General features: G+C 35.5%; 1 protein-coding gene across 1 annotated transcript in view; it reads left to right on the top strand.

Annotated features, from left to right (window-relative positions):
- The first annotated feature begins 9402 nt into the window (after positions 1-9402).
- The window catches only part of LOC143245615 (A disintegrin and metalloproteinase with thrombospondin motifs adt-1-like), a 38668-nt gene continuing 34648 nt past the window's right edge, over positions 9403-13422 (top strand). The window contains exon 1 of the mRNA XM_076491970.1: positions 9403-9534. Coding sequence (XP_076348085.1) covers positions 9403-9534 — 132 coding nt within the window. The remainder of the gene's footprint in view (positions 9535-13422) is intronic.

The raw sequence follows: 13422 nt of genomic DNA, 5'->3' as shown, positions 1-13422 counted from the left end.
TCATCTCATTTTCTCTCTAGTGACATGAATGGGTTAATGGCCATGTAATACGGTAACTTCCATTTAAGGTGGATAGTGAGTATTGACCTGATCAAACCCTTTTGCCATATCCATCCTTTATTGCACACGTCATGATGGTTTCAATAAGTTACATTTCAAATTTAATTAAAGTACATTTTGTTCATGTTGTATCAATTAGTACAACATAAAATTGTATCTTATAATCCATACTTTAATAATATTTAGGTTTTTGATTTTTCTAATGCAACGTTTTAATCTTGAATTTTCCCTTGTATAAAAAATGTGACTTTCATTGCTCTATGCATCCCCTTTTTTGTCTAATTTATTTACCACCCTTCTAAGAAGTACAAAATTTAACATGAATTACTCATTATAATGTTGTTGTTATTCAGGTAAATCATAACTTGTCAAGCCTTCAATTTCTGCCTCTCTTTCCAATCCATCTTCCATATTCCTTCAATATTTTTTTCTTTTCTTTCCTTTCTCCCTTTTCTTTATTTCTTCAGCCTCCTTCTGAGAACGTATGGCTTTCTCCAAAGTATGGGTCAAATGACCCCCTGACCCTGCTTTGCTTTGTGGACATGCTACAGATGTGCTAATGATAGTCTAGAAATTTGATGAGTACAAAAGTTGACTTTTATAGTGTTAAGTATTTGTTAATCATTCAAGAAATATGAATACGTTAATTTTCATAACCAGAGTATTTGAATATAAATACCTAATGTTTGGTGGTGGACAGAAGAGTTACTTCTTAAATACTGCACTTGTTATCAAGTAGGTAGATAAATTATGAGTGTATAGATTTTTCTGTATTATAAAAGTTGTTTGGTGCCAAGCTGCACAAGGAGTTATTTGCGCTGTGTACACCACAGAGATTAAACCTCAAATTTTAGCATTATGATTCCCGAAGATTACAGCTACGTAACCAGGTAGGATATGTTTTGAGAGTGCGAATGGCTTATAAGAAATCTATAATAAACAATATTACAAGATCATTCATACAAAGTGTAAAATACAGTTTACACTTGTACCTTACATTAAAGCAATTATAACTATGACTAATTGTAAAATATTATATTAAGCTAATACTGACTTTTTTGGATTGTTTTTTTTCTCACGAATTATAAATATCCCAGTCGCGCCAAACATGCTCGCCTTTTCAGCCGTGGGGGCGTTATAATGTGATGGTCAATCCCACTATTCGTTGGTAAAAGAGTAGCTCAAGAGTTGGCGGTGTGTGGTGATGACTAGCTGCCTTCCCACTGCTAAATTAGGGACGGCTAGCACAGATAGCCCTCGAGTAGCTTTGTGCGAAATTAAAAAAAACAACAAAAAAAACAAACCACGTAAGTGCAATTCTAACCTTCCAGCAGATCATAAATAAATAGATACGAAGACTTATAAAGAGAGAATCTGGCTGAAAAACACAATATGTGTTCAGTAATGAATCTTCGTCTCATATAATCTTTACTCTGACTGAAAGTGCTTAAGTTTAGTGACGTAATGTATAATAATATTCAGTAGTGTAGTAGATAAGGTCCACATCTTTCATTTTCCAAATTCCATCATCAGCTGGTGATAGTTGTAAGAAAATTAAATTTATAAATTCATTTTCTATTTATTCTCTTCAATAAAGTTTCCAGTATAATTGGTATGCAAGCATATTTCATCCCATCTTAGTTTGCTAAGATCTGGTAATTCATATGTTCTGCCCACTTCATGCACTGTGCAAGTTCAACAACAACAAAAATGTGCAATTGAATCAGAGAACCGAATGATGTGGAGAAGATTTCCTGCTGTTCAGCACATTTGAAAAGTTCTATCAAAAACAGAGACCTTAGCTGTTCCCTGTGCACTGTTATTTTTGTATTTGAAAGCACTCTACAGAAGCGTTTGCTGATTTAATACGAATTGAAGGGAAACCAAACCTTCCATCTCTCTACCTTAATCGAGCAGTTAATTGTTTCAGAGCTAACAATCACGAACTATTCCAACCCAAATTTGCACGCTTTATACGATAACGCTTCAGCTCACATTCACGTCGTTATAAATCGCCCGAGATTGTGTTTTGAAGTTAAATCACGGATAACAAAGCTGAAGAACACTGCCTCAAGTGAAGATCAAATCAAAAACATTATTCTTAAGAACCTCCCGGACACATATGTACTTTACCCAACTACCCTGTACAAATTATTTTTATCAACAGGGTACTTCCCTATCACTGGTCCCTGTCACACCAAACATGCTCGCTCTTTCAACCGTGGGGGCGTTATAAAGGTACAGTCAATCCCACTATTCGTTGGTAAAAGAGTAGCCCAAGAATTGGCGGTGGGTGGTGATGACAAGCTGTCTTACGCTGCTAAGTTCTGGACGGCTAGCGCAGATGGCTCTCTTGTAGCTTTGCGCGAAATTCAATTAAACAAACAAACATAACGGACAACTATTCAAATTACACAGTTTACAAATCCCCCCACACAATTATTCGGTGGGTCTCAAGTCTCTAATTAACAAACAGGTTAAAGTACGAGTGAATCAGCCATTCTCAGATCTGTTTGCCCTTAAGGCCGGCGTCCCGCAGGGGTCTGCCATTAATCCAATACTCTACATTATTTATGTTAATGACATTCCGGTCCACAAGCACACACATACACGCACGTCTCAATATGCAGACGACGAAGCAACCTGGGAGCACTTTAAGCGATCCCGTAACCGTACCTAATCGGGTTCAAGCTTCACTCCACCAAAATATTAGCATAGTGTAATCTGTGGCGTGTCGCATTAAACCCCAATAAAACTCGAGCTGTTTCATTCTACCGTCGCCGTAAGAGAAAAGGGACAAAACTATATAGACTTGCATTAAAATTATTCAAGAGCAGGGCCCCGGCATGGCCAGGTGGGTTAAGGCGTTCGACTCGTAATTCGAGAGTCGAGGGTTCGAATCCCGGTCGCACCAAAAATGCTCGCCCTTTCAGCCGTGGGGGCATTATAATGTGATGGTCAATCCCATGGATTGACAACGCTAAAATCATGGGTTCGATTCACCTCGGTGGACTCGGCAGTTAGCCCTACGTGGGTATAAGAAAACACGCAGTATCAAGTTTTGTAGTTTGTTGTATCTTGGGATTTATTGTTGTTGGTCAAGGTGTGTGTGTGTGTGTGTGTATAATGTTTTCCACTGTTTTTCGAGAAAATATGTTGATGTTTATTTCATCATTAAGTTTATCTGGTGAACATAGTTTTGTGGCTGTGTTTATTTGGTTTCTTAATATGTTGAGTTTTTGTTTCATTTTATGTGATGAGTCTCAGGAAATGTATAATTCAGTATGGGTGATTTTTCTGTGGATTTCTGGTTTGAATTGTGTATCAGTTCTAGTGATCTTGAGGTTAAGAAATGCTATTTGGTTAATTTTTTTACTGTTCATATGTTAACTTAATGTTGAGGTTTATCGAGTTAATGTGATTGATAAAGTGTGTGTTCTTTAGATGTGAATACAGTAATTGTATCATCAACATACCTGTATCAGTATAGTGGTGGGTGTAAGGTTGAATTGATCGCTTGTGATTCAATCTGTGTCATAAAAATGTTGGCTAGAACTGGTAACACAGGATTCCCCATACTTAAGCTATTTATTTGTAGGTAGTTTTGGTTATTGAACATAAAGTTAGTTTTCATGGTAGTGAATTCTATAAGGGTTGATAATTGGTTACTGGGGATGTGTATCAATAGATTGGGGTCTTGGATATAAAGTTCTAAAGCTATCTTGCAGACTTCAGTAAAGAGGAAGATTACATCAAAACTGGCCATTAAGGCTTTATGATTTAGTTTATTAAGAATATATTTAAAATTAAAAGTCTTTGAAAAAGGAGCCGGCAGATGTCACATATTTAGAAAATGCCCACGTAATGTATTTACTGAGGTTGTAGTTAAATGATTCAAAGATTGACATTATGGGTTATAGTGGACAATATGGTTTGTGAGGTTTGGGGGTGCTATATAGTTGTGGTGTGCGTGAGTCGAAGGTAAGAATAAAGGTTTTCTGAGATTGTGTTGATTTTTTAATCATTTGTAGTAGTATTTTGTTTAATTGATTTTCGTGTTTTTGTTGTATTTGTGTTTAGTAGTTTAAATTTGTTTGGATCTGATAAGATGTTCATTTTTTAATTATTCATTTGTGGTCATTATAACTATAGCACTGCCTTTATCTGCTTTTATAATTTTGATGATTTTCGTTTTAAGTTATTTATTCTACCTGGAAAGATAGATTGTTGTTTGTCGGTGGAATTGTTTGTCGAAGTTGTTTTCTTTCTGGTGGTTGTTTTCCGTGGTTTTGTTGGTGTTTTCAGTTTGTATGGAGGGAATCATCAGTCTTCCAGCTAGGTCTTCCAGGCAGGCTTTCATTTCGATGAATGGAATATTACTAGGTGTTACTGCGAAGTTTAGTCCTTTGTTGAGTAGATGTATTTCTTCGCCCCCCCGCTAATATAGCGGTAAGTCTACGGATTCACAACGCTAAAATCAGGGGTTCGATTCCCCTCGATCGGCTCAGCAAATAGTCCGATGTGTCTTTGCTTTAAAAAACACACACACAAAAAAAACACATGTATTTCTTCATTGCTTAATTTTCGGTTGGATCTGTTAATTACGAGGTTTGTTGGTGGTTTGTCATGTTGGCATCTTAATTTATCTTGTTGTGGCGGAACTTATTTTCCTTATCGTTCTTATTATTGAGTCAATTGAGTTGTCAATTGATTGTTTGTTTGTTTGTTTTGAATTTCGCGCAAAGCTACTCGAGGGCTATCTGCGCTAGCCGTCTCTAATTTAGCAGTGTAAGACCAGATAAAAGGTAGCTAGTCATCACCACCCACCGCCAACTCTTGGGCTACTCTTTTACCAACGAATAGTGGGATTGACCGTCACATTATAACGCTCCCACGGCTGAAAGGGCTAGCATTTTTGATGCGACCGGGATTCGAACCCGCGACCCTCGGATTACGAGTCGAACGCCTTTAACACACTTGGCCATGCTGGGCCGCAGGTCGAGATTCATTTTTTTGTTTCTACAGGTCATTTAGTTCTTTATATTTCCAATGTAACATGTTTTTAGTAGTTTGTTCTGTAAATTATGGATAATGTTTGTATACTGATGAAAATTCTTGGATAATTGTATCTTCACAAAATTAGGGATTAATTTTTTTCTTTCTTCACAGTTGAATAAAATAAATGTCATTTCTTATACTGATGATTTTTTTATTTAAGTTCCTTAGTTTCGTTAGGATTGCACGAGTATGTACGATTAACAGTGGCGTAATGTAGGTGAGGTCAGGCATAATGGAGTTTAAACATATATCACAGTACATAAAAAAACACAAAAGACTTACATTTCTCGTATAATCGCCGTGGTGAAGTAATTCTTGATGACGAGAACCCCACTTGAAATCAATATGTATCTCAAAACGTCTGGTATGGGTAATAAAGTGGATAACAACGTTTCGACTTTCCGAGTCATCTTCAGATTAACCTGCGTATTTTAACCTGACATATATATTTTTATTTTCATTTTATTTTTTTCCCCAGGTTAAACTGAAGATGACCTAGGAAGGTCGAAACGTTGTTCTCTGCTTTGTTAGTAAAAGGGTTAATACGCACACCAGCCGTTCTCTGATACACTAATAACAATTCGTCTCGGTGGTCAGACCCTATGTGGCTTTGCTATGAAAAACACACATCAGATCTACATAAGATATAAATTGATTTTACTATGAACACAGATTTCTTTTATTTCCAAACTAAAATGAAATAAGAGTTAAAAGTACAAAACTAGTAATGTTCTTTAGAGAAAACTCTTCTGGTTAAGAGAAAGTTTGCTAAGAGCGCAGATTGAGTTGTTACAAAATTCATGGGTCCGGCATGGCCAAGCGTGTTAAGACGTGCGACTCGTAATCTGAGGGTCGCGGGTTCGCATCCTTGTCGCGCCAAACATGTTCGCCCTTTCAGCCGTTGGGGCGTTATAATGTGACGGTCAATCCCACTATTCGTTGGTAAAAGAGTAGCCCAAGAGTTGGCGGTGGGTGGTGATGACTAACTGCCTTCCGTCTAGTCTTACACTGCTAAATTAGGGACGGCTGGCGCACATAGCCCTCGAGTAGCTTTGCACGAAATTAAAAACAAACAAAATTCATTCGATAATTAAAACAAAACTGAAACCAAACAGGGAAATCATTTTCATTTCACACGTGTGTTTTTTTCTTTACTCTATTGGTGTACTGATCATTCTCGACCTGTAAGAAAACCATGTTGCTGTGAGTCTATATTTGGCGTTCTTCAAATAAAAAGACGAGTTCCTAGTTTTTTATTTACCTTCGCTTTTAATCAGTTAGTTGTTAAAGTAAATTACTTTGTTCTCCCAGTCGAATAACTGTTTGTTTGTTTTTTTGTAATGTTGTTTCTTTATTATTTCTTTCCCGACTGGAACAGTGGTAAGGCTGGATTTACAACGCTACAATCAGGGGTTCAATTCTCCTCGGTGGACACAGCAAATAGCTACATGTGGCTTTGCTATGAGAAAAACAAAAACACATTTTATTATTTCAGCGGTGTTAAACTAACGTTATCTATTGATTAAAATATTGAACTGAAATGCTGGATAACAATGACAAAAATCAGACCGACAGTTGGTTGTGACAGACCCAAATTAATTCTACGCGAGAATTCTTTACCTGTTATTACCCTCATAAATTTTCCCACTGATTAATGGTAGAAGATCATTCAGCAATTACCCCCATTACTGTCTTATAACTGTATGTTTTCATACTACCCAGCCAGTGTTTCGAAGCATAGTTTGATTCAGTTTGTTTTGAATTTCGCACAAAGCTACTCGAAGGCTATCTGTGCTCGCCGTCCCTAATTTAGCAGTGTAAGACCAGAGAGAAGGCAGCTAGTCTTCACCACCCACCGCCAACTCTTGGGCTACTCATTTACCAACGAATAGTGGGATTGACTGTCACAATATAACGCCCACACGGCTAAAATGGCAAGCATGTTTGGCGCGACGGGGATGCGAACCCGCGACCCTCAGATTACGAGTCGCCCGCCTTAACACGCTTGGCCATGCCGAGCCTAAAACATGAACGGAAAAATTATTTAAAAACACATTTAAACATTAGCCCTAATAAGATAACATGTCAGAATCTGTTGAGCCTGGCAGTTATCTATTGTTGAATAATTTTTGCAATTAATTTATTTAAAAAAACAGCAACGACTTTAAATGAAGCGACGAAGATTGGTGAAATCAAAGTATTGTGTGTGTGTGTATAACAAGTGCTGTTCATACGTGTTATACGCCTAAATTATTTTTATGAGGCCTGGCATGGTTAGGTGGTTGAGGCGCTCAACTCCTACTCTGAGCGTCGCGGGTTCGAATCCCTGTAACACCAAACATGCTCGTCCTTTAAGCCGTGAGGACGTTATAATGTGACGGTCAATCCCACTATGTGTTGGTAAAATAGTAGTCCAAGAGTTGGAGGTGGTCAGTAATGAGTAGCTGCCTTCTCTCTAGGCTTACACTGTTAAATTAGGACCTGCTAACTCAGTTAGCCCTCGTGTAACTTTGGGCGAAATTCAAAACAAAACTGCTGTTATGAAATAACTAAACGCAGAAGAATTTCCGAAAATTGAAAATATTTTCCCATTAACCCTACAACAAATATTGCCACACCCATTTTTTCAATGGCCTAAAACTGAAAGTTACTCAATTCAATAGTCGTCTCTTACATCAGCTGCTCAGTAAATAACGTTTTTACTTATTGTAGTTGTACTAGACATGGCGAACACTTTTACAGGAAAAACAATATTCAAAGACGCCTTGTTAGTCGGCATTAAGTAATTCTTTGATAAATAAATAAAATGTTTACATCCACCTATGAGAGATAGTATTGTTATATATGTCCATTATTCATATTTTTTTACCCTCAACGACTTGTAGTTTAGGATTTCTTTGACACAGGCATAGGCCTGTGGTCTCTTTCTTAATTTAACTATTGAACAATTTAACCCTATTCTGAAGTGGCTGAATTCTTTATAAATTTAACTGTTGTAATCTTCATGTTATCACTACCGTCTAGGACTTAACAAATTGAACAATTGTAATATCTTCGTGTTATCACTACCGTCTAGGACTAAGTAGGTTGAGCTATTGTAATATCTTCGTTTTATCATTACCGTCTAGGACTAAGTAGGTTTAACTTGCAACAAGTTAAACGTACACAAATTACAAGCGGATGTTTTTGTTTATTATAATGAATCTCGTGGTCAAATTGTGAACACAAAAACAATATTCAACAAATACAATCGCAAATCCAGTCGTTCAAGCTACGTTCTTAACACAAACTCAAGACTACGCTTTCAGTAGTGTTGGGAAAACAGTAAATTGTACTCACATTTTGAAAAGTTTCCGTTGATGTGACCTTAAAATATTTTATTCTCTAGAGATGAAATATAACTAACACATACAAGTAAGCTAAATTTATTTATCTCGTCGGCCCGGCATGGCCAGGTGGTTAAATCACTCGACTCATAATCGGATGGTCGCGGGTTTGAATCCCCGTTACACCAAACATGCTCGTCCTTTCCGCCGTTGGGGCGTTATAATTTACGGTCAATATCACTATTCGTTGGTAAATAATAGCCTAAGAATTGGCGGTGGGTGGTGATGACTAGCTGCCTTCTCTCTAGTCTTGCACTGCTAAATTAGGGACGGTCAGCGCAGATAGCACTCGCGTAACTTTGCGCGAAATACAAAATAAACCAAATAAGTAACCTTATCTCGCACATTGTGAAATATTTCATAAAATATACACATTTACTAAGTCATCATGAGTCACAGGTTTGTTAGTTTAATTACTTTTTATTAAAATGATTTATATGATTTATATTATCAAACCTACAGATCTGATGGTTGATTCCAGCGTTGATTGTGCTTTTAGTAGTTGTATGTACAGGGTGGCCCGTAAGTTTCTACCCATCTATATATCTTATGTATCTAGTGTATCTGATGGTGCTATTCAGTAGTTGTATGTACAGGGTGGCCCGTAAGTTCCTACCCATCCATATATCTTATGTATACAGTGTATTTGATGGTGCTATTCAGTAGTTGTATGTACAGGGTGGCCCGTAAGTTTCTACCCATCCATATATCTTATGTATCCAGTGTATCTGATGGTGCTATTCAGTAGTTGTATGTACAGGGTGGCCCGTAAGTTCCTACCCATCCATATATCTTATGTATCCAGTGTATCTGATGGTGCTATTCAGTAGTTGTATGTATAAAAAACTGAAATAGAGATCACATCCACACCCCTTACTAAATGTAAATGCAGGGAAGTATGAGGCAAGCCCGCATAAGGCGCTTCAATTATAGATTCCGGAACAATCAGTGGGTTTATGTTATTAATTGTACGAGCGTGGAAACCGCGATTGAGAGTGTAGTCAACCAGAGGCCAGTAGCGTCCATGATGGTGCGTTTAGTGAGATCATCGCGTTCATTTCCGCGTCGAGATATGCCTTCATGTGCTGGTGATTACAACCCGCACCTTTGCGCTCGTGGTCGTTTAAATATGCGCAACATTTCGACTAATTACTCCCAATGATAATGAAATCAATTACCGAAGTGGTTCAGACTGGAAACGAACCCGTGCTCACGAACAGATTAGTTTATATAAATGCGTTACAAGTTATGCTATCAACAATCTAAAATTTCGAAGCCTTATTGAAGTTTGTGGTAAACTTGAAGTTTACTCTGAAGTAACAAAGTAGGTGATTTTTTCGCTTTTTCTCCAGTATATTCAAGCTTCATCTGTAGTCGATGCTTCCATCTGTGACCTAAGGTTATGTTCTGGGTGTTTCAGCTTTGTTAAGGGTATTTTCTGTTTGCAATACTCAAAATCGTGAAAAGAGCAACAAATGTGATTAGCATTAAAAATATTAATAAACATTTTCCTTTTTGTAAAGAAGAGAAAATAATGTATGTATGTTTTTTTATAGCAAAGCCACATCGGGCTATCTGCTCAGCCCACCGAGGAGAATCGAACCCCTGATTTTAGCGTTGTAAATCCGGAGACAAGGGAAAATAAAGTTAAATATTTCAAAAAACTGGATTCTCCATAATAATAATAGATCTTTTTCTCTCTTGTGTCACAAAGTAAAGTTATTTTTGTTGCAAAGCCACATTAGGCGATCTGCTGAGTCCACCGACTGGAATCAAACCCTTAATTTTAGCGCTGTAAATTCGCAAAATTACCACTGCACCAGCGGAGGACTTGTTTGTGTGTGTCATGGAAACAAATTCAGAGCTCTGATTTCTTGAACTTGAATCTGACAGTTGAAAGTACTTACATAGTTAGAGTATGAAGTTTACTTGTATCGAGTTTAATGGTGTTATGGCTATAAACCAAAATTAAAATACGAATTATCGGACATTTTTATGAAAGGATGTTAGAATGACAAATTGAAATTTTCTTATTTTAATATAGTTTTATCTCTCAATATAGTTTGTTATTTTACCATAGTTTTATCTTTTCCTATAGCTTTCTTATTTTTCTATAGTTGTATCTTTCACTATAGTTTTGTCTTTTACTACAGTTACCTATTTTACTATAGTTTTTGTCTTTTACCATAGTTTTCTCTTTTACTATAGTTTTCTTAGTTTACTATGGTTTTGTCTTTTACTATATTTTGTCTTTAACTATAGTTTTGTCTTTAATACAGTTTTATCTTTTACTGTAGTTCTCTTAATTACCATAGCTTTATCTTTTACTCTAGTTTTCGTGTTTTACTATTGTTTTTTATTTTTATATTGTTACATCTTTTACTGTAGTTTTATATTTTGGTAAAGATTTTTTTATTTTACTATACTTTTATCTTTTAATATAGTTTTCTTATTTTACTGTAGTTTTACTTTTTAATATAGTTTTTTATTTTACTATAGTTTTGTCTTTTACTACAGTTTTATCTTTTAATATAGTTTTCTTATTTCGCTATAGTTTTATTTTTAATATATTTTGTTATTTTATTATAGTTTTCTTATTTTCCTCTAATTTTATCTTTTGATATAGTCTTCTTATTTTACTATAATTTTGTCTTTTACAATAGTTTTACCTTTTACTATAGTTTTGTCTTTTACAATAGTTTTCTTATTTTACGTAGTCTTATCTCTTACTCCAACTGAGATATTTTAGTGTAATTTTATCTTTTAATATAGTTTTCTTATTTTACTACAGTTTTATCTTTTACTATAGTTTTATCTTTTTTAAAGTTCCTTTAGTATTTCGCAGCTTCTGCTTTTCTCTATTGGCTTAAAGTTCTTTAATTTTAAAAATATTTTTACGATTCACCTTTTTCCTCGTTTTCCGCATTCACCGACTTCAGCCCTTGATATTCGTGTTTGTAAAGTTCCCATTTATTACACCTCTTTTAACACTTGCAGTTCTAGTCAGAATATATTTCTGAACGAATTTAACCAATCAGCTCCCTATCAGATGTGACATATTGTAGCCCTGTAGATGCATATCAAATTTAAGACCAGCTATGGCCAGGTGTTTAGATCGCTAGACTTGGTATCTGAGGGTCGGGGGATCTAATTCCCCTTACATCAGCGACGTTATAAAATGATAACCAATTCTACGATTCTTTAGTAAAAGGATATCCCAAGAGCTGGTAGGTGGTGTTGACGAATTGTGTTCTCTGTAGTCTCACACTGTTGTTAAATTAGGAACACTTATCGTGGATAGCTCTCGTGTAGCTTTAAGCGAAATTCCAAAACCGACTGTTTAATGTAAGTAATTATTTTAGTTTCATATATTATAATTTATGCCACAAATGTTATTGTCTTTATGATTTTCAAATTCTCCTGATTATTTTCCTTTTGGGTATGATAACTTTTATTCATGTCAATGTTTTTTCAGATAATATAAACTACCAGCATATGAATTCTCGAAACCAGCTGAATGTGTTTTAAACTAGTATTGGCTAGTAACTGTATATATGGCACTTAGCAACTGCATGTATTTAAACTAGTGTTGTGTAGTAATTACATGTACTTATATTAGTGTTGCCTGGCAACTATATGTACTTTAACCAGTGTTTCCTAGTAATTTGTATACATGTTGCCTGGTATATTTTGACTTTAGAACCCCTTTATCAAACGAGATAAATTAAGGACATTTGATTTTATATAAACCTAGCTTAACGTCATTCTAGTGTTGTATAGTATACTATTAATACTAAATATCCAAATATTGTTTCAACACTGAGAGATTTGGGTTACGCTTGTATAACGTTTGGGTTAAAAAAACAGTTTGTTTGAAACTGAGCACAAAGCTGCACAAAGGGTTATATCTGTGCTCTGCCCACCACGGGTATCTAAATCCGGTTTTTAGCGTTGTAAGTCTGAAGATATATCACTCTGTCACTAGGGGGCAGAATAAAAATTCCATATTATCAAGAATCTTTATAGAAATCACAAGGAATTTTTATGAAACTCTAATAAAACGTTGCGGCCAAAAGTGGCTTAAATCTCAAAGATTCGTTTCAAACAACACTTTAAAACCTTTACTATTGGTTACTAAGGTTCTATACAGGCAGACGGAAATGCGGAAAAATTCACACATGTTAGTCTTACGAGGAAATTCAAAATGTACTGTTTGTAATTTGTCTTTTTCTTTTTTTACTGACCTACAACAAATATATTGTAAAATATTAAATGAGGTATTACGAGAGTGATATGGGTATTTAAAATTCGATTTGTTTCTTTTATATTATGCATAAGCTAAAAACACAACATTATACTACTGTAAACGATGTTACCTTTACCCCTTTTAATTAGTTTTACTCTAAATATATGATGTTCCTACAACAAAAATAAGGTAGAGAGTCAAAAAAGAGTTAGCAGCCAGCAATATATGATGACTGTGACATGATAGATACTAAATGCTTTGTACACTATACAATCGGTGCCTTTAGGAAGCCAAGCCCTAAATTATACGTAAACTGAAGGAATAAAATAATCCATAGACATAGTATTAAATATTTTACATACATTCCTTGATTAGTTACTTCAATAGAACAAAGTTTTATTTAAACCAATGTTTAGGTGTATGTATTTTATTTAAAAAGGACGATTTTCTACTTGTAAACTTTTATAGATGCTTAGTGGGGGCCGTGTCTTAGTTTAAGCATATATTTGCCCGTAGCTATGCATTATATATATATATATATATAATTTATTTACAAACTATAACTGCTTGTTATATTCTTGCACCTCAGTGGCGCAGCTGTATATCTCTCGACTCCCCCTGTTAAAACCGGATTTCGATACCCGTGGTGAACAGAGCACTCATGGTCCATTG

The sequence above is a fragment of the Tachypleus tridentatus genome, chromosome 2 (assembly GCF_004210375.1).
Source record: "Tachypleus tridentatus isolate NWPU-2018 chromosome 2, ASM421037v1, whole genome shotgun sequence".
NCBI classification, from domain to species: domain Eukaryota; kingdom Metazoa; phylum Arthropoda; class Merostomata; order Xiphosura; family Limulidae; genus Tachypleus; species Tachypleus tridentatus.
The sequence above is the reverse complement of the archived record's forward strand: the minus strand, read 5'-3'. Positions and strand labels throughout refer to the sequence as shown.